A 22,562-nucleotide genomic window follows, 5' to 3' on the forward strand; every position below is an offset into this window, starting at 1 on the left:
CAAGATCCCCTGGCAGCTGTAGCCACCACCGCGGCAACGCTAGGCCTAGCTGCTTCTATGTTCGCTGTTAAGCTTCTTTCCGTTCGGTGCCATGTTTTTCGTTGAAAGAATTTGCCACTGTCAGCAATGCCACCGACTCTGCCTTTGTGGTCGTCGCGATTAGCTTCGAAACTCGGAAAGCATGGTGCGTTGCATAATGCTGGTTCCCAAAAGTTATCTTCACCTTATTGCTAATGTTACCCAGTGAAGAATGCGCAGTGAAGCATGCTTTAACGCTTGTCATGTGGTAAAGAATGACAAGCATGGGAAAGGGCAATTGTCACAGGACACAGTGTGTATTCCTTAATTATACATGCGTGCACACGCCGTCTCTTGTCACAGTACGAGCACCGATATGCCTAACAAGTGTACTGGCAGGCACTCAGAGCTTTTTCGATGTGCCTGTGGCAATTTGAGCCTTAATTTTTTCGAACTGCCCGATTTTCCTGACATTTTCGCGGCCCCTCCCCTAGGGAGTCCGAAAAATGGACGTTGACTGTGCAACTGACCAAGAGGATGTGTCAAATGGTCCTTGAGGTGAACGCGCGACAGAAGGAGGATGGGAACAGAAAGAACCTACGCATTGAAAAAAGGAAAGGAAGCGTGCTGCCGCTTCTTTGAAGGAGCTTCAGCGCAAAAAAAATTGTTTGCTGACGCCGAGATGTAGATGTCCCTCATCCAAACCAAAGTAAACTTTTTAAAGCAGTGAAACGCAACACTGAGGCCTTATGCACGGGCTGAGAGTATGTCAGGACAGTTGAGGCTGACTTAACAGCTGTTGAGCGAGAATCTTACTTGTGACAAAGTTCGGGCCTCATACCAATGAGCTTGCTATCAGTTGGTGGAAATAGTCTATATTCAAATATATTTGCTTCTGTATGCATCTCCTTCTTATTCGTATTTGAGAATGTTCGACTCGATTCACAATATATGTTTTATCATATTTTTTAAAGTATTTTATTTGCTGTGCATTTCACTGAACCTCCCCTCCAGTTTTCTTTTTGAATAAGATAAACAGTACTCCTTACTATAAAAACTGGATGAAGTCATTTCTTATTTTTTAACACGCTTACCAGAGTGACAGCATTCGGCAACATGGTGTCAGCCCATCTTGACATAAAACAAAGTTCTTTGTCACTCAGGGAATTTTGCAAAGCCACCCAGGGAAAACCTGGAAACTCAAGGAATTTGGAAATGTCAACTTGGTAGACACCCTGCATACAGCAAATGTGTATTTTTCGATTTCTGCACCTGTTCTATTGCTTATGCTTTGTTTCCATTCATGGCCTGTGTTTTGTATACAATCGACTTTCGTTTTTTTTTACCCTGATGGGACCGACAAAATTGATTGAAATGTATATCCAGTGAGTTGAATTAAACAGGATGCAGATTAAAGTCCAACACACACCGCTGATTCATTTGGTAGTATTTTACCTGTGCTAGCAAGCCCCCGAATTAAACATGCACGCACTTTCTTTGTGTCCAAAGTAGAAAACTAACAAAGACATTAAAGCCACTAAACAAATTAGAAATCTAACGTGCACCCGATTTTTTAGCAAGAAATGTGGGGAAGGGCTTATAAATCATGTTGGACAACTGCAGGCGGTTTTTCATTCAGCTTCTCTGCGGTACATTTGTGTTCTGCGGTGAAACATATCAAGATCACAAAGGTGGTTTTAGTATTCTGTCCGATTGTGCTACGCAGGCAATTTTTGGCATAATTCTCCTGAAAAGAGAAAGGTGCATGTTAAAATGGGGTAAATACTGTAATCGGACATCGTGAGCTGCGACTATTGCTTGAAAATCTTCCTAGGGCAGTTCGAAAGTGCGCGTTTTTGACAAGAGATTGAAACAGGTTCAGTGCATTCACTCTCTCGTAAACGCAACCAAGGGAAACACTATCACTAATGGGTTTGCTACTCGGGTCACCATAAAGGTCAGGAGCATGCGTTCCGAGTGATATAGTTTGAATTATCCAGGGAACGTCAATTTCGCAATCTAAATAACAAAACTTTGGGCCCATGGAAATGTATGGGCACCGCTGGTTGGGACCTTCGACTGGGAGCAAATTAACCGAAACAGAATTAACCGGAGTCGCTTCAACGGATTTCTACTGCTCAGCTAGGCATAGAAGTCAAGTTCCCTGGTAAAGGTTTCACTTTTGCATAGTATAGTGAGCGGGAACAATATACAGAACAGTGAGAAAGACGAAGGACGCTACTCCCTTGTCTGAAAAGCTGTCCCATTTAAAGTTTGTGCTTATTATTTCTGACAACACTGAGCCAACTAATCCAGCAAGCAACATAATCTATTAAAGTACATTCCACTTTTGAAAGACAAGAGACAATGCACAGTCGTTCGCATTGCACCATCTATAGCGTAAGCAGTGCTCATAGTCAAAGTGCACACCTTTGTCTGCAGGTGTGGAACAGCCACCTGATGATGGACATGTACATGGCCAAAGCATATGTCGATGCTCCACTGGGCGCCGAGCGGCAGAAGCTGGAAGTGCCACTCGTGGGGCACCGGAACAGGCTGGTCAGCGGTAATGAAGGCAGCCTGGGTACTCTGCTTGTCGAGGTCACCACCACGGACGATTTGCTAGCAGTGTGAGCCAGCAACTCGTAGTGAAACGCACACTGTGTGTGTGCCCCTCTCCGCCGCTAGAATTGGAGCACATCCATGGAGGGGCTTTTGACCAAAGGTTCCACATGTGCCATTGTGTAGCACTACTAGTGCATTGCTGCTGTAATGAAAATATGTGATTAAACTGTTTGTTGCTGTAATGCGAATGTGTGTAAACACTGATATGTCTCGTATTAACCACTGCAGTGACTAGGTGATCATGGCATTCCACTGCTGAGAACAAGGCCGCAGGTTTGATTCCTGATTACTCCAGCCATGTTGTGAGAGAGTTTAAATATGCCCATTTATGTACCAAGATTCTGGTGCAAACTGAAGAATCAATGTTGGGCAAAATTAATCTGAAGTATTTCTTTAGAATGTTTCTTGCAGTCAGTGTTGCTTTGTGATTAGTTAAAACACCATGAACAATCACTGAAAGATTTAGACAAATAAAACAGGGTTGTAGGGCATGTTGCAGGCACTGACAAGCAGTTTGCTTTCATCCTCAAAAACTGTGCGGTCACGGCATTTTACCAGCACTAACCTATGAGGCAGAAACTTGTAGGATACCAAAGAACCTTTATACGGGATGGGACCACTTGAATAATGGTTTTAAAAAAATTATAGGCCCGACATTAGGTGGCAGGAAGATGGCAGTATGGATTATAGAGAGGAAAAAACTTATTTTCTAGTTAGTTGGGTGTCGTGTAAAAAAAACCTCGTCTAGAGCCTCAGTGCAGCACTGATAAAACCCCGAAAGGTACCTTCGGTCGTCAGCTCTCGTGGCTTTTGTCCAGGTTCAAGGGGAAGCTTTGTGGGAGCAGGTGGTTGGTGATGGTCCGCAAAACCACAGGTTATTGGAGGTGTCTAGGTCCTCGAGCAACAGAGCGCAAAGGAAGTGCACTCGCGCAGGTGTGGGGATTGAGTACTCCCTGTTCACAGGTAAGCACTTTGCTGAGCTTGGGGAACTTGCGTGTAGCCTCTTGGTAGGGTCACAGAAGCAGGAAAGCCCATCTTGTTGTCCAGGCTAGTGGCGGGATGTCCTGTGTCTGGTTCAAAGCCTCGCAGGTGAGCTAAGCTCTTTTCATTTTCCAGCATACCGTTATAACCACACAATTTCTAAAAGACCCTGTGGGTGCTCTTGCACAAGTTTAGAAATATGGACAGGGAAATTGTTGTGCACCAATTCGTTCCATGCCGCCATGCAGCTGGTAAATATGATTTTCAGGGGGGCTCATTTGCGAGCGGGCATGTGTTTGATGGCAAATGCGATGGCTGCCAGCTACGCTAAGGTTGGATTTGTCTGAGGGTACCTCCATTTGTACAGTATGGAGTTCACTACTCACGGCTGCTACGGTGGAGCCCTGTGCTTCAATGCTAGCATCGACGTAGAAGTAGATGCCGTCTGGTTGTCTTGCTGTGTACCTCTTGGTAGGCCGCCTGCCGGAGTCTCCTCTTCTTGTCTCATTCGGTATTCATGTGGCATGGCAGTGCAGCTATAGGGAAGTTTCTATTGTTTAAGGAGTATTGCGCATGTATTCAGAACAGGCAAAGCTTGTGGTTATTTCATAACCAATGCCATGGAGCATTTGCGTGCATTCACGTGTGCTGCAGACAGAGTTCTTGGATTAGAGAGGGAGCATGTGTATCTGATATTCTGTCTTGAGAAGCAGGTCATGTAATGTATAGAGCAGATAAGTGCTGGTCAATTCGTGGTATGGTCCAATTCTGGCCAACATTGGAAACGGCCTACATTGATAGCCAATATGACAGTTTCGGAAGTATGTAATAGAATGCATCTGAAAGATGCCACCTTATATTGACAAAGAAAAAAAGCCAGGAAATGCATATGTTATCGCTTATTTTTTCTTTTCCACGAGTAGTGGAAACAAGCCAAAGGTGCAATTATTGTGCCTTCTTACAATAAGCCAGCCAGTCGAAATACAACTAACCGAACATGCTGACGAGTCGGGGAAGTTTGATTCGCTGTGACAGGATATCAAGCAAATATATTTGTCCTATTCCGGGCAGTAAGTCGTTCATGGGTGAAGTCTCACCAATGGAGGCACATACGTATGAACACATGTTCATCTATCCCAATGTCTTGCTACGAAATCTTTTGCAGGACAGTTCCGCAATATGTGCTGGGGAACACATGGCTGTTCAACTGCGACTCCTCTTAGCCAAAAAAAAGCATGAAGCTGGTTATCCTTGTGCCCAAGTGTTCCCACCGTCAGGCCCATTAGCAGCAAAACACTTGTGCCATCTCTCATGCTACTGTGCAACTATGTGGACTTGTTTGTGGCACATGCTATGCAGCGAAGCTAGATTTCATGATGTGACAGCAATGCAGAAAAAACAACATTAGAAGGTGTGAGAGTCGAATGTCCCCACGGAACCTATGAAAAACACAATGTAGCCTACATTAAGCATGTACAAAAGGGTTATGCTTCATTTTCTTGTGGGATGACCTTGATGCTAAGTTTCAGAATGTTGTGTTCAGCCACCATCTTGTTTGGACAACAAAGTAGCCTGCATTGTTTTTGACTTGGATGCTGTCTTTCTGAAGATGTGTTTTTCTTGGCTTTGTCAGAATTGGAAGGATACATAACATGCCCACTGTCTGCTTAGCTGTCTATTTAGTGGTCTGTGCGAGTATTGGCAGTATTGTAAGTTATCGCCATCTGGAAAGACTTGCCAAGGTTGATGTTTACCCGTTTTCTAATGATGCTGACAACAATCACACTTAGTGCTTCTGCGATTATCACCTCCTAGAAAGATTTGTGAATGTTGGCATTTACCGTTTACCTAGATGACAAGAATCACACTTCAAGCTTCTGTGCAGATTATTACTATCTAGAAGAACTCCCCAAGGATGACACCTACGCTTTACCTAATGATGAGAATCATACTTCATGTTTCCGCACAGGTTATCACCACCTATAAAGAATTACCAATCACCCTTTACCTAATGATAAAAATTTTACTTCGTGCTTCTGGAAAGACTCACCAAAGATAACATTTGCCCTTTGCCAAATGATGATGACAATAATCCCACTTCGTGAGTCTGCGATTATCACCACCAGGAACGATTTCTGAGGGACGACTAATCTTTACCTAATGATGATGACAAAAATCGGACTGCATGATTCTACAATTATAACTATTTAGAAAGATTTACCTAGATTGAAATTTTCCAACTAATTAGAACAAACATTGCACTTCATGTTTTTGTGCAGCTTATAACCATCTAGAAAAACTCGCCATGCACGACATCTACCCTTTATCTCGTGATGTTGGTAAGAATCAAGTTCATGCTTCTGCACATGTTACCGCAACCTAGAACTCGTCAAGGATGGCAAGAATTGCCACCACCTAAGAAGACTCGCCAAGGATATCTATACAGGGTCCGGCATATTTCACTGCATCTTTTCGAAAAAAAGTTTTGCACTTGCCGCTGCGCTGCTCTTTCTCAAAGTTTGCTGAAAGATTGCACTCTGGAGTTATGTCATTTAGTATAACACTTACCAAAGTTAATTGCCTGGCTTTTAAGAAAAAAGTGTGAATTTGCTTTCGCTTATGGGGATGCAAGCCGCTGCAGCGATGGCACTAGCATAAACTTGTGTCGCTGCCTACCAGCAGCTGAAGAAAGCAGCAGGTCAGGGAGGTTTGCTGTGTGCTGCCCGCTCCTAGAACACGTGGCAAACCTCCCCGACTAGTTGCTTTCTGAAGCTGCTGGCAGACGGCGACACAAGTATATGCTAGTGCCGTCGCTGCAGCAGCTTGCATCCCCATAAGCGAAGGCAAATTCTCACTTTTTTCTTAAAAGCCAGGCAATTAACTTTGATAAATGTTATATTAAGTGACGTAGACTCCAAAATGCAATCCTTCAGCAAATTTTGAGCAAGAGCAGTGCAGCGGCGAGTGCAAAACCTTTTTTCGAAAAGGCACAGCGAAATATGCAGGACCCTGTGTTCCCTCACTTTGATGGACTCTATGGTGCCAACTCCGTGGACTTTAGCTATGGTTCCTGGCAAAAAGATGTCACTCTTGACGAGCTTCATTCATTCAAGCTGAAGCTCAAGTCTATAGAGTGAGATGGCAATTAACCTTTGAGCGTGACCCAAATAGACCATGCTTGTGCTACCTAAATGTTATTGTGTGACATAGTACCTCAAGTACCTGAAAACCATTCTGGATGCCTTCCATCGGACCGAATTCCTCCTGAACACTTCGAAGGGCTGTTTTGCCCCATCACTATCTTTGGCCATGTCATTGACCTTATGTACCAGCATGCAGCCACAACTTTTTTTTTCAAACAAGTGTCTGCACAAATGAAACATTTTCAAGGTCAACATGATCTGCATAAGTGATTTCCTATGGTAGATGTGGCACTCTGGCAAAAACTGATTTTTCATTTGTTCAACATGAAACAAAGCCACCTTAGCCTGCACCAGGGTGTCTACATCAGGGAAAACCTGGAAAAGCTGAAATTTTTAGGAAATTTGTAAGTTCTGGCAAATTATACAAAAAGACTGAACATTCACCTTGGTTGCTTCGAATCAAGAAAATTGGTACCTGCAGGGGTTATGGAAAACAGAGTGGCATAGCAGAAGGAAGCAATTGTTTCAACTGAACCAATGCAATCCACTAATTATGGCATCTTTGGCTGGTTTTGTGGATGCAAGCCTGGCTACACAGCTGGAACATGTATCAAACACATGGCAAAATTAGCACAGTGTCCTTTATTCATTTATTTATTTGTTTATTTATTTATTTATGTCTGTCTTTCCTACTGTGCTTGTTTTGCCATGAATTACCAACTTGCCAAAGCTTTCACCTTGTCATCTTTATGAAACACAATCTAGTCAAGTCTGAGTGCATTCAAGCACATTCCAAGCGATTGACTTCTTACTGCTAGTATGTAATTTAAAGGTAGTATGTAGCATTGGGAAAGCGTGCTTGTCTCGCACCCCGGAGACCCGGGTTCCATTCCCACCCAGACCGAATTTAGCAAATTTTCTTTTCAATGCCATTGCTTTATCTTGTTTACAGGCACCTCCCTGACAAATTGGACATCAATCTGAGCATTTTTTAATGTGTTTTTACTTTTTGCATTGTCGGCCATTTTTGGTACCATCATTCAGTCACACTGCCGACTACGACAGATTTTTGCACAATGGGGCACATACAATAAAACCTCGTGAATTCGAAGTCATTGGAATCGCAAAAAAATCTTCCAATTAAGCGGGTTTTCGAATTAACCGGACACACAAAAAAAAGATTACTTAATGTAATCAGAGATCCTGGTTTGCTGCGTCCTGTAGTTCGAGGCTCTAAGGGTCATGTTTTCTAGTTGGCCAACTAACTACCTGCGGCATTTGAGTATTTTCACCGTGGCGCTCAACAAAACTGTGGATAACATTCAGCAATCCGATAACTTGCACGAGAGCGGGTGCTGGGGAGGGCTCGTTAGCGTCGTCATCGTCGCTGTCATCGCACATGGTTGCATCAGCGGTAGCTTCACTCTCAAAGTCTGAGTAGCACATTTGTTGACCGTTTTCAAACTTCAGATACTTGGCGAAGTCGACCGCACCGGATTCGCTATCCTCTGCGCAGAGTACATTGATGCGGTCCCAATACTCGGCTCCTTCTTCATCAAGTGCACATTAAGAAGAGTAAGCATCAGCATTGACGGTGCTTTCCTTCGAAAAGCCAGCGTGTTCAAAACACCGCATGATCAAAGTGGGTTCCACTTGCTTCCATGGATACACAATATGACATATGGCCCCAAGGAAGTTGATGGAGTACTCCTTGCCGTTGTCGTAGCAAAGAACCATGCGCTTGAGCAGGTGGTGGCAGTAAATCTTCCTCGTGTGGTGACTGACCCCTTGGTCCATTGGATGCAAGATTGACGTGGTGTTCGGAGGAAGAAATACCATCCTGATAGCTTTCAGGTGTGGGATGTCACCATGCACCGGGCAATTATCAACAACGAAGACTACATTCCTGCCTGCGGCCGCGAACTTGCAGTCAAGCTGCCGAACGTAACCTTCAAATATTGTGCCTGTGACCCAGGCTTTCTTGTTGTGCCGGTAGATAAGCTCATCCCTTGGCGGCAGCCGTGCATCTTTAAAGCAGCGAGGCTTCCCACTCTTTCCAACTACAGCTTGTGGGGCAGCTTGTGTTTACTGCACACATTCGCGCTGAACAGAATGGTAATTCTTTCCTTGCCCTGCTTTCAACCCCTGACCGCGGTGTCCTTTGCTGCGTATGCTTTTGTGGGCAGCATCTTGTAAAAAAGGGCTGCCTCGTCAAGGTTGTACACATCTGCACCGTACTCACTAAGCAATGAAGCCAATGTGTGTTTCTTCTAGTCGTCGATGTTGCTCTCGTTTGCTCTGCCGCTCGCCACAGATGGCTACGAAGGTCAAATTATTACGCTCTTTAAAACAGCTCAACCATCAATTGCTACACTTGCACTCTTCGTGCCCAAGTAATATAGCCAAGTCGTTGGCCTTCTCCCGCAGTATCGTTCCATTGACGGGAAACTGGGCTGCGTTTGCTTTCTGCAGCCAGCGAAGTAAAGCTGATTCCACTTCTTGGCACATGAAAGCCCGTACTCGCGACCACTTCGAAGAATACGTCTTGCTGTAGGCCTCCGGTACCTCCGATTTGTTCTTCAGTATTGTGGACAACGTCGAGAGGGGGCACGCTGTGCCTTTCAGCCAACTCAGTTTTGGAACACGTGTTCTTACCCGCTTCTTAGATCAAGCAGAACTGCTACTGCGTTAAAGTCTTATGTACGTGGACGTTGTGAAGAAGTTACAGGGTGTCTTAACGAAGACGACGAAGAGACGAGGGTGGAGAATAAAGAAGATGGACGACAGCATAGCCTAGCCCTACTGTGTATTATTACAAATTGGTGCAGCCACATTTTTTCTGTGTGGACATTTAAGTCGAGATGTGAGTGGACTTCATTGATGGAGCAAATCAATGCGGTGACATCCGAATCTTGACTGCAATGCCTAAAAATGAAAAGGAACAAGCTCTTCCGGAAGCAGTGAGCACCGACACATTTGTCTCCTACATAAGTGCTAGAGCGAAGCTCACTTACGATGATTTAGTTGCGAAAGAAAAAGTGAAGCTGAATATGAAACTTCAAGATTATGAGAAGTTTGTTCGAAACTGCGCGAATCCTGCTACCGTTGCTTCATCTGACAGTGGCATTAACGTGCTCACTAAGTTTCTTGAAGTGGAACAGAACAGATAGCAAAATGAATTAATATGTTTGCTTGTAAACGTGACTGAAAGAGGAATGAACAGACCGAGCCTCGAATACGTGAACCAAACATGTTTGATGGAAATTCCAGTAGTCCCGAGTACTGGCTAACATTTTATGAATATGCATGCAATGAAAACGACTGGTACAGTGCTGAAGATAAAGTGAAAAAACATGCGACTGTTCCTACCAGGAATAGCCAAGAGTTGGCACGAATTGCGTGTCAACACTCACAGCAACAAGCCATGGACGGAGTGGAAGGATAATTTTCTCGGCTCTTTTGGAGAGAACAAGGTATTATTATGGGATGAAGCTATCACTTTCAAGTACAGGTCTGGGTCTGCACTCAGCTATTTTTATGAGAAAAGGAGGCTACTCCAGCTGGCTGACTCAGCCTTGCCTAATACGTCTGTGGTTCCGCTTCATTCATGGTTTGAGTCCGGACCTTCAGAAGCAAATACAAGTGAGAGGGCCCAGAACGGTTGAAGAACTTCTGCAGGGAATGTGAAACCTGTACCTACAATACTCGGGACCCCAGAGACAGCCCAACTGCCACACGAGCTGATGAAAGATGCCTGCTTGCAAGCTGGAAAATCTACCGCTTCTTCTGTGTCCTTTCTGACTGACCAAGGAGGCTAAAGACAACACGAAGAGTCAGGTGCTGTGACAAAAAACTAAATAAAGAGGGCTTCGGCTTCCACCTTAAGACACCAAGAGAAGCTGTTTATTTGTCGCATGCAAACCTCTTGTAAATATCTGTTTTTGTTGATGGAAAGGAAATGAGCACGTTAGTTGACAGTGGAGCAAGCATCACAATTATAAATGCCCGTATTGTTGAGACTGACAAAGCACAACAGGGACAGGCTGTGGAAGTACATGGATACGACGGAAGGCGAGATATTCATGATAAATGGACATGTTTAACCATATTCTGTCTCGGCAACAATGTTGCTACGCAGGCGCTAGTACTCGACGGAGTACCCTATGAATTACTCCTATCACGTCCAGCCATCAGTGCACTTTGTCTTAACATCTACTGGACTGGAGAAGTAACTAAGGATGAAAAGTGGCACAATCTCGGTGTTTCTTCAACTTCTTCGAGTGAGGAGCCTGCGGCAGCCATCGTCATGTGAAGATATTAAGAGGATTTACCCGGAATTGCTATGCTTGAAGGGATATCCCAAGGCAACTACAAAGTTTCAGGTACCATTTAAGTTAGGCAATACTACAGTGGTGAGAAAAAAGCCATATAATATGTCACAGGAGAAGAGAATGTGGCTGAAGAACGAGCTTAAAAAGATGTTGGATGCACAGGTAATTTGTCCATTTATGTCTACATTCGCGTCGCCCATCACTATTGCACCTAAGGAAGATGGAAGCCTCCGACTCTCCATGGATTACAGGGAAATTAAGAAGCAGACAAAGCTTTCTTCCTTTTCCTATGTCACTAATAGATTCTATCATAGAGGAAACAGGTGGCTGCAGAGTGTTTTCGCGTATTGATTTATGTAAAGGATTTTGGCAAGTTCCACTTTCTGAAGAATACAAGAAATACTCTGCCTTCATAATGCCTTCTGACATCTCTGAGTATTATAATCGACTTCCGTTTGGATGGAAAAGCTCACTCGCTTGGTTCCAGAAGATGATGAATGACGTCTTGCGACCGTTCCTTGGGAAGTTTTGTAATGTGTACATCGACGATATAATAATTTACTCTCACAATAAGGAGGAGCACTTGGAGCACCTTGCTAGTGTGCTTCAAGCACCAAGTGATGCGGAGCTCAAGATTATTTACAAGAAAAGCTGCGTTTCTAGGTAGAGTATTTGATGACCAAACCAAGAAACAAAGCAGGAATCATTCGAACTAACTCAAAAATGCAGAAACCGTATCACCTACACTCTTTGCGGGTATTTCTCGGCTTTGTGGGGCATTTTAGGGCTTTCATTAGAGATTATACCACGAAAACAAAGTGCCTCACAGAAATGACCAAGAATGTGCCATTTTGGTGGACAGCAGTGTGTGATTCAGTTTATCAAAGCCTTGTGAGCATCATTTTGTCTGACCCAATTCTGATGCTTCCAGACTTCAAGTTGCCCTTCGAGCTGAACACCGACGCTTCTCATTACGGCACAGGCGCAGTGCTTTACCAGAGGGATTCAGAAGCTCCACGGAGCCGGCAACAAAAGGTTGTGGGATATTATTTGCATACATTCTCGAAAGCGCAACTGAATTACAAGACTGCGGAGAAAGAAGCTTTGGCAGTCCTAATGGCCATACGCTATTTTAGACCTTACCTGGATGGCAGGAGCTTCGCGCTCTTTACTGATCACCAAGCCTTAACGTATATCCTTAACCTCGCAGAGCCTAGAGGAAAAATTGCGCGGTGGGCGAGTGAACTCCAGCAGTTTGTGTCCGTGGTCTATCACACGCATGGAGAACACCTGAAGGATGCAGACGCACTCTCCAGACTTGCGGTAACCCCAGGTCAAGAGACTGTCAGTGCAACTTTGCTGTGGGAGGGAACTGAAGAACTGGAGTTCCACGATAGAAAGTTCCTAGTCCCGGAAACAATGGTGCCTCGAATCTTGGAACTTTATCATGACTCCCCGGACTCTGGCGGGCACGACGGGTTCTGGCAAACTTATCGCAAGATTCTTCAGCGTTTCTGGTGGGAACACTCGAAAGACAACGTCCAGCGGTACGTCCAGTCTTGCCATCAATGTCAAGCCCATAAAGTAAAGCACCTTCAGAGAACAGACGAGATGGTCCTATTTTGCAGAGTTTAAGAAGGCTACACAAGTAAGAAAAACAGTCTTTCTTAGCGGCAATAGACCAGTGCACTAGAATAGTGGCCACACGACCGGGTAGAGAAGACACAAATAGTGTGATTGCCCTTTTGAGCCAAGAGATGTTTAAGAATACCAAAGTAGTAATATCAGACAATGGACCAACATTTGTAAGCAAGTGTCTGCAAGAATGAGCAAAGGAACGAGGAGTTGTTTTGCGACTCTGCGTGCCCTACCATCCTGCAGGAAATGGCATGACTGAAAGAATCACACAAGACTTGAAAAAGTTTATTTCCAAGTCTCCCAGTTTCAAACACCGATGGAAGTGCTGCTTGGAGGCCACTGTAGCTCATCGCAATCGGTCGCACACTGCACGTATTGGCTGTAGTCCCTATTTCGCAGCATTTGGAAAGACACCGGTGTTCCCTGCTAAACAAAAGCTTGGTATTGCTGAGACCCTGCAATTGTGCGAGAAGCGGAAAACTGTGGAAGCCTACCAGCGATACCGCGAAGATATGAAGAGGCAGTTCGACCGCCGCCACAACATGCGGATACCCCCTATACAGCTGAACGATTTAGTACTCGTCAAAAAAGGTCTTCCGGGTACGAAGCAGGTGTACATGGGACCGTAACGCGTGGTGCAAACTGCAGAGCAAAAAGGTGTTCTCAAGAGACTTGGTTACGTCAACGATGACGGCGTGCTCGAGTTTGCAACCATTGGGAACGTATTTATGTATCATCCCAGGAGGGATGAGTCTTCAAAGAGGGGGAGTGTATGTGGACGTGAAGAAGTCACAGGGTGTCTTAACAAAGACAACGAAGGGCCGAGGGTGGAGAATAAATAAGATGGCTGACACCATAGCCTAGCCCTATTGTGTATTATTACATCTTGTACTTTGGCATCTTCGCTCACTGGCACTTCTGCACAGTTCAGAAAAAAAAAATGAACACCACGCTAGCTGCAGCACCCCTAATTACTGCACACAAAGAAACGGCACAGACCGGCGTTGTGCACACACACGTCGCCACAGGTACGGAGAGTATGGACGAACGGCAGCCAGTGGCAGCGGCACAGAACACGCGCTAACGCTGACTGCGAGGAGCGTATGGAGTGGGGGACGAGAGCACATGACAAAAAGCGGTATGCCCGTTATGTTGCAGTAAAGCACGTCTTCTCCTCTGCAGGCGCCCGTTTCGGCAATGTGCGGGGCATATCGTGGACTGATTTTTGTACTAGCAGTACTACAGGAGGGACGCTTCGTCTATAAAAAATCGCAATTGCCATGTGGCGTTGCCTCGTGGCTCCGAATGGCCGTCGTTTCGTCGGGTCTGTGGTGAAATGGGGATCTGGAATTGCCGCTTAGCACCCCAAATCTTTGAATTAACCAGGTTGGCCAAGGCCGTCAGTTCAAATTATCCGGTCAAATTTACATTGGAACACAGTGAACTCTCACTTGAGTGAACTTCAAGGGACCGAAGGAAATGGTTCACTTAACTGAAAGTTCACTAAACTGAATATTCACTAGACCAACATAAGACATGGCATACCGAGTCAAAAGTTTGAAGTGCAATTCATGGAGCAAAAGACATGGCATCCATAGTGTTAGAAATGTGTGAAATGGAATTTGTACATATCAACAAGTACAAGGTTCATAACAGTTATAACACTGCCTTTCTCACTCAGAAAAAAATCTGTAATCTTCTTCTACACTTGTACTTTTAAAGCACAGGAAGTAACAAAACTGTCCAAAGAGTAAATGTTTTTGTGCACTTCTGGCACAGCTTGCTGTTGAGACACAGTCTCAACTTTCCAATGTAACCTACAACCTCAGCTAGAGTTATAGGGCTTGAAACTGGCTCGGCAGCTGCCTCTTTTTCGAAAGAGACGTCGACCATGCCACGACCAGCTGGTCGGAAAAAAACACACACCACGTGGTTTGTGGTGTGACAAATCGCCACTTTGCTCTGGCGGCGTTGTAGGCGCCAGCTATGTTACTTAGTTCATGGCCTCCGAGATTACATGCTTGCTCGTTTTGTGCGGCCGATTTTGGAGGCCATGCCTCGTTGCCGTTCATTTTCCGCGCCGCTGCTTTGCCCCAGGGGCACTGTAGCGCCAGCGACGTTACATTGCCGCTGGAGCAGCGCTTTGATGAGGGTGGGCATCGGTTCCGATCGTAAAAATAAGCAAGGTCCTCTGAGAAGCGAGTTCGTTGCCAAAATTCGTTTAAGTGAAACATTTTTACATAGAATCTATAAGAAAAACTACAGGGAACTTTTAAAAAGTTTGCATTCTGAAATATTCTATAAACCGACGTTCATACAACTGAGAGTTTACTGTATACGGGACCGCAGAAAACCTTAGAATTATCCGGGATTTCTAATTAACAGAGTTCGATTTAATGAGGTTTTACTGTAATGCTTTTACATTAAAAAAGGCAGCAAACTGCTGCTTTCTCTGTCTGCCATCAGAAGCATTTTTTCGTGTGTGCCTTGAAGCTGGCCACCTTAAATTTCAGCATAACGGCTGCCACCCAACGCTGTCATCTGTATCCTGACAAACTCATGTGTGCTGTCGTAATATCCATACACCAGGCAGGGGATGACTTCATACATAACAGTCAGGAGGCTGGGACCTTTCTGATCCACAGACAATATAAAGCTACAAAGCCTTCTCTTATGTCAGCGAGTGTCTTTGCACATTTATTTCCGTGTAATCGCGGTAGTTCAAAAGGCATAAACAGCTGAGAACAGCTAAAAACTTCTTTATTGTGTCGAGCACCATCGGAGGTGGAAGTCAAACTGAGCGCCGTGAGAATGTCGAGTTGTTCTTGTGACCCGCGGGTAAGAGGGTTGCCCACTGTGGAGCATATTCCCTGAAGTTGGCCTGGAGCACTAGCCGGTTGCATCGGAGATGAGACGGGCCCAAGCGGAACAGGACAATGCTTTCTCAACCTTGTCTATGGGCCACGCTTTCATATCGAAGTCATCACACTTGGTCCTCGCCGAAGGTATTCCAAATGGCGGTCGTGGTATGCTTATCCCCTCGTGCAGTTGCACACTGCAGTTCGGCAGGGGTTTCACCTTCCGCTTCAGCTGCAACATTTTGAGACTCCTGCGCAAAAGAATGCTAATTAATGCCTTCCCTTAGCATGGCAATGGTTGTTGTAAGCAGACAACATAGAGGCTCTAGCTATTGCAAACATGTTTGTGACGAAAGAAAGATAAAACGCATCAGTCAATGTTCGGACACTTGGCGCAAAACACAAGAACACATGCAACGCCAGCAGTCAACACATTACACACAATATAATTTTTCGAGGTATACCGACAGAAAATTTTTGCCTAGCTTATACTGCTTTGTGGGATAGCCATTGACCCAGTAATTATGCTATGAAGTCCAATTCCCTGAGAGTGCAACAAATAATAAATTACATTTTAATGCGACAAATTCAAAACCTGCATCAAATGCAGTGCGACTTCATATGTGAGCTTATCACATCATCAAAATTTGTAGTGGTGTGGGCTTGTGGTACCAGATACAGCTGACATGAGCACACACACACACACACAATGAGCATGCTACCAAAAGTTGAGTCTGTTTAGCATGTGACAAGATCAGAAGCAACAGAGAGCGGGTCCCTGCGCCATTCCCAAGAGAAGCAATTAATTGGAAGGGCCAGTATGGCAGCTTTCTGTGACATGATCACTGTACGGCTCTCACTCCATTGAGCTGACGGCGGGCTCCTTTAAGTTGCTTGCAGACCTTTTGGCACAGGTCTTGGCGAAGGCAAAAATATAATTTAGCACGAGTGTTCAATATACATCTATATACGGTCTCAATTTTCACTGAAATAGTAAATATAGCAAAGCTGGCCATCAATGGGACACTTGGGCTAAAAATTACCATTACAGTTTCATTTACCACTTTCCGTGTACGTATGTCGCACTATAGACATGTCAACATTTTGACTAGCGACAGGCAGTAATTGCATAGTTGGTACGCTTTCAGGGAGCAAGAACGTGTTTGCAAGACCGTGCCGTACGAGGCACGCGAATAAGCCTAAGTTGTGAGGTAGTCATTCATAGGTTTCTCCTACTGTGCACAATTTCTTCTGCATTATTGTGCCATAAAACATGTGAAAGCTGATTAGACTACAACCACAATATGTTTTCCAATCATGCAGGGTTGCAAGGAAGGTCCCTGCTCATAAGCAAATCAAGCATCAGCGGTTGAGTATACATATTGCAAGATATATTTAAAGTCACAATATCAACTATGCTAAACAATGTATGACTGGACATTATCAGAGGCTGCTTATTGATCCAACATACTCCTTGAGCAATGCTATACTATGAGGAACATGGAACTACAGCACAAACGGAACAAAAAGAGTACAGCATCAGGCATAGGAACATCCACCAGAATGAACTGCAACAAAAGCGCGAAAGAACAATCGACAGCATTGGCAATATCCATAGCTGTAGTCGCACCGTTGAGGCTTTGGTTTCAGCTTTGCTGCCGACGCAGCATGAACTGAAGAAGGCTCTTCTTCTCATGCTTCATTTGGTGCAGGCTTGGCGCAATCTTTTGCTAAAATGCTGTTTTGGAGCAGGATGGCGAGAAGAACAGCTCTTGGCGCAGCTTGGTGCATGGACGCAGCTGTTCCACCACTGTGCTCGTGATACCTAAGTCACCACCTCCACTTTGGCAGTCATGTATGTGGTACCATATGAGCAACTGTGCTTTATGTAACGTACTACATCTCCTTTTTCATGTTGGAAGCTGCTTTGTCCTTGACACACTTTTGAGTGGGTCATATAAAAGGTGCTGTAATTAATCATATGTGGCACTCTCGAGACATTGGAACTTCGTACCATAATTATAGAGACGACATTACCTAACTTTTCGTGTCCGTACTCCTTTGATTTGCGTCAACTGTCGACTAGTCTACGAGTTGGATCAAGACTTAAGGTACAGGTTGCCATCCTTCTTGTCTCACCCTCGCACACTTTCACTCAACCTAAAGCACAAAGTGCACGGGGCGTGATAGGATCTTATCGCACTTGGTAGCCATGATGCGGCTCCACTTCGTCGGTCGCTCTTGTCGCACGGCATGCAATTTGAGAGGTGCATTTGCATGCAAGCAGCTTCTTGTGATTCAATCATTTGACCATCTGTGTCTGCTGAAGTTTCCATTTATAGCCTTGGCATTCCTTTGCAGTGGCAGTGAAATTTCATTATATTGAAATCGCATACAAACACACTTCGTTATACTGAGGTTCTGAACACATGGTGTTCTATGAACAAAACGTTATGAAAAGTTAAATACTTTGTTATATCGAGAATTTCATTACGTAGAAGTTCGTTGTATGAAGGTGTAAGTGTGCAACCAAAACAACATTTTTGAAAGGCTGTGCACACGCAAAACACAGACCAAGCAGCCATGCATGTCAGGGAATTGAAGTGTAAGACCGGGTTGTGCCGTCACTTTCTTTGGCAAGGTGGTTCCTCTGCTTCCCAAGTGCTGTACAGCCACAACAAAGCATTTCTTTGATTTTACACTAAATCACGACTTTTGCCACTGACTCCCGATGAGATGGCACAGGTTAGGCCTAGCTGACAGGGGTGTTGGGAGGCTTGCTATCACGGGAAGCTCACCCTTGATATGTCTTCCCAACCGTAGACAAATACATGGAGATCTGGTGCGAGATCACACACACACACACTGAGCTGACGGCAGTGAGCGTGAAGCAGGGTTCAGAGTTGATCAGCTGGCAACTACCTCAAATGTGTATGACAATTCTTTTATGCTCTCATATTGTTAGGAACAGCGACTGCTCGCGTTGTTACGATTGGCGTATAACACTCTATGCAAACAGGATGATCGAAAGACCATGCTTAATCGAAACGGAGGATTGATCCCTAATTTGCTATGAGTGTCTCGAGTGGTTGCCGGTCTGGTGGGTGCCCAGCAGTGAATGCTCTGTGTGTGTTGTTAGATATGGAGCTGTTTCCTGCGATTACTTCGAGTTCCCCAGACCACATCGGATGGCAGCACAGCTAATTGAGGAATGCAGAAGCAGGAAAGTGCATTCCAGAGAAGCGGCCGAGCAAACAAGTTTAAGGCAACAAGTGCGCCGCCGGGATTAGCAGGTGGGCCTCCGACAATGGAGCATGAGCAGCCCTCCCCTTCTCCTCGTTCGAAGTGCATTGCCAGTCTGCGAGGCAAGACCGCAGAAAGCCGCCAGGTGTGACACCGCGACACGGGCGCCTACCATTGGCTGAAAGTGGCGTCATCGGAGCGGACTCTCCTATTGGTCAAACATGACGTGACTTACAGTGCGCAAAGGGTTTATAAGAAGCCTTCCAGAGAGACCTGAGCATTCTGGGATATGCCCTGATTCCCTGATTCACCTCTCTTGAACTTCTTGCCGCGGGCCGCAGCGTCCGAGTTGCTGCCGGCCCGTAATGTCTGTACGAATGTTAATTGACGCTCACCTCCCTGTACATAATGTAGAATAAATCCCTCCCAAGTTTGGTTTTCATCCCGAAGTCCCGTCCTCCAACCCCTACATCTGGTGGCAGCGGTGGGATCGCCTCCGAATGCATCAGCTGGTGGCAGCGCTACGTATCAACCTTCGTCGAGAAAGATCATAAGGAACCGGGAAGAACGAAGAAGAGAGAGCCTTCGTCGAAAGAGGTCCGAAGAAACTGGGAGTAGCGAAGAAGGAGCGAGCCTTCGACCCAGGGAGTCCGGAAGGAACCGGGAACAGCGGACAAATGAACCGGATGGCAGGGTGCTGCAACCGTAAGTGAGCGCGTGGTTTTTTTCCTTATGATTCGCCAGACTCAAAGGTTGTGTGTTCAATTTTGATAGTTCTGGGAATCGGGAGTTTGTTGCACTGTGTATTTGCACAAATTAATTAAGGAAAACAGTTTTAACCACCTGTCGGGGCAGCTGCCATGGATCTTAGAAGGTTGACGAGGTTGGACTTGTTGTTGGTGTGCGACGATTTGGGAGTTGAGGCGGACGAACGGATGGAAACGCCAGCTATCATAAAGGCGATTCAAGATAGTGGTAATGATGACAAAAGCATTGAGCTTGCTTGGGAAGTGATACAGGAGCCACGGGAGCGTGCGCGTCGTGTACGTTTGCGAGAGCGTCGTGAGCTTAGGAGTGAGCGTCAGCGTGAAGAGCGCGAGAATCAACGGAAGCATGAGCTTCAAGAACTTACTCTTAGGTGTGAGCGTCACGGACGTGAGAATGAACGCGAACGTGAGCGAGAGGAAAAGTATGAGAGAGAGAAGGCAGCACTGATCAAAGAGATACAGTATTGTGATCAGTTATTGGCACAGAGAGAACGGCTGTCTGAAAATTCTGTAGGTAGTACAGAGCGAAATAATGAGGAAGTGTCTAGCGGACTTTCGCCAGAAGCCGACGAGAAGAATAGTGCCTGTGAGATTGGCTGCCGATTCATAAGTGAAGGGAAAAGGCTAGCTGCTAACGATGCCTTAGTGGCAATAGAGGCCGTTAAAGGCCAGAGTGAGAGCGACGAGGTGCTGTGCCAACAGATGACTGTGGAGACAGCTAGGCCAGCTGCGAACAAATTGGCACAGTTACTGCGTGTGTGCGTCGCTGGTAATGTTAGCGAGGTTGCTAGCGAAGAACAGGGTACTTCTGACCCGACAGAAGCGAGCACCCATGTAGAGCCAGATCTGCGTGCAGGAGTGAAGTGTGAGCTGAGCGGTGCAGTTGAGGGTAATTCTCAGGATTGCGAGCTGCGTAGCTCAAGAGAATACAACTGCATTGTTCAGGGATCGGTGCGGCTCTCCGCCAGTCTAGATAGCCTAGATAGGGATGATTCAGTTAATCATTCGGACTGTGCGCGTGAGACAGCGATCGATACCGACGGGCTGTGTGCCGATTCACAGCGTGAGCTGGGCAATGTAGTAGAGGGCAGTTCGCAAGAGTGCGAGTTGTCTTACTCGAGTAAAGCCTGCTGCATTGTGCCAGAGTCGGTTGAGCTGTCCGCCAGTCGAGGCAGAGCGAGTGTTGATTTAAATGTAAATCACTCAGACTGCGCGGGTAAGAGGCCGATCCGGGCCGACGAAATGTGTACCGGCCAGCACGAGGCACGAGAAGGCTACATGAAAGCGAGTGCAAAGACAAAGCGCCTTAAAAAGAAGCGGGGTAAAAACCGAAAGTCGGTAATTAATGTAGCGCCGCCAAAGATGGCGAGAAACCCAAAAGGGCAGGGCGCGAGGAAGAAGGTGCGGTCGTCTAGGACGATGTTGACGCATCCAAAATGGTCGAGCCACCGGTCAAAGGGGGACCGCGAAGAATGTTCTGCGCGGACGCGGACAAAGGGCACGGGGCAGTTAAGCTCCTCGTCGTTCCGTAGTTCTTTTTATAGCTCAGCGTGCAGTTCGAAGAAACGCAAGGTGGCAGGACGAGACCAGGTGGGGAGTAGCGACGCGGTCAATCGAGCTTGTGTTGAAAGCGGGGCGCGGGGACGCAAATTGGCAGGAGACCGTGACGTCTTGGGGGAGCTGATAGTTAGTCAGCCCTTTTGTTGTCTCTCGGCAGCCAGAGTAGTTTTCAAGCCGCGACCAGCGCGAGGACGGCTCAGAGTATGAGTCAGACATAAGCGTTTGGGATGGGAGGCCAAGTGAGCTTCCGTTGTAGGAAAACGTGTTGTTTTGTATTTTATTTTGAGCATCGGAAAGTTTTTCGCGAATTGAGACGAGGATTTCTTTCAATATGTAAAGGTATGAGCTTTGTTTATGTTTTGGTTTGAGAAGCTTGAGATTTGAAAGCTGCGTTTTAAGTAAACATGTAGTCTCGCGAGATGCTCATTAATAAGTAGATAGGTTTTTTTTGTGTGTGTGTGTGTGAGTAACCTGAAGGTCAAGGTTATCGTCGAAAGGCCTATGGTAAAGCGCGTGTGTTATTTAACCTTCTTTCTGTTTAAGTGTTTTTGAATTTGCTAAGGTTAAGCGCGTAGATTTTCAGTGAGTGCATGATTTGCACTGAGAAGCGTTCTTAGTTCCATTAGCGCATGTCCTGTGTGGACGGAAGGAAGCAGATTTATGACTGGGTTGCTCGTGTGTGTTGAGGGCAGCCGTATTCTGACTTCGCTGATAAGTATGCGTGGAACGAGTTATTAAAAGGCGCATTATTTTAAGGGTTCTGCGGAGTGTGTAAGTCCCGCAAGTTTAATTGTTCGTTTATGTCACGTGTCCTGTAGGACTTTCAGGGAAGAAACGTGAGTAAGCGTAAATGAAAAGTTTGCCTACAACGCAAGTACGCGTTTTGTTTAGTGACCACAAGGCTAGTGCGCTTGTGATTACGTACTTGTGAGGTTGACCAGATTGTTCAGTGGCACCAATACGTGCGATAAGTACGCCACTGCGATAGATTGGAAACATGCTGTTCGTGTAGTTAGGCCACTTAAGTTATGGTCGGCTGTTTTCATTTGTTGTTTGCATCGTCAACGACCCTTTTGTTTTGCAACAACAATAGTACTCTGGTCTTGTCGGCAATCGAGGAGAAATGCATAGCTGTTTGGAAGGGTGGTTACAACTGTAGTCAAAATTGGGGAACTAAAAGATCAGGGTTGATTTTGACTCAGTAATAGCCTGGCGAGTCAGGGGTGAAGAGCCTGCGCTTACACGTGGGGCAGCGCTGTGTTGTTTGGTTTGTTTGACGTATGTTCTCCAGGGCCCAGGATCCCGAGGGTTGTCAAACGTGGCTCGACTCCAGTACCCTGCAGCTTCTATCAGCGTTCCTCATGGCCAGCGAATTGAGTTCACCGGCCATTCAGAACA

General features: G+C 45.7%; 1 protein-coding gene and 1 long non-coding RNA gene across 6 annotated transcripts in view; one reads left to right on the plus strand and one right to left on the minus strand.

The window, feature by feature from the left end:
* Nucleotides 1–2,825, plus strand: part of LOC135913128 (calpain-5-like) — a 79,366-nt gene extending 76,541 nt beyond the window's left edge. Inside the window, exon 13 of the mRNA XM_065445814.1 lies at nucleotides 2,461–2,825. Coding sequence (XP_065301886.1) covers nucleotides 2,461–2,652 — 192 coding nt within the window. The 3' untranslated portion in view covers nucleotides 2,653–2,825. The remainder of the gene's footprint in view (nucleotides 1–2,460) is intronic.
* A 12,654-nt stretch (nucleotides 2,826–15,479) lies between these two features.
* Nucleotides 15,480–22,562, minus strand: part of LOC135913174 (uncharacterized) — a 32,751-nt gene continuing 25,668 nt past the window's right edge. For all 5 annotated transcript variants that reach the window (XR_010567896.1, XR_010567895.1, XR_010567894.1 and 2 more), the window contains one exon: nucleotides 15,480–15,845. This is a non-coding gene — a long non-coding RNA (uncharacterized lncRNA). The remainder of the gene's footprint in view (nucleotides 15,846–22,562) is intronic.

The sequence above is a fragment of the Dermacentor albipictus genome, chromosome 1 (genome assembly GCF_038994185.2).
Source record: "Dermacentor albipictus isolate Rhodes 1998 colony chromosome 1, USDA_Dalb.pri_finalv2, whole genome shotgun sequence".
Classification (NCBI taxonomy): Eukaryota; Metazoa; Arthropoda; class Arachnida; order Ixodida; family Ixodidae; genus Dermacentor; species Dermacentor albipictus.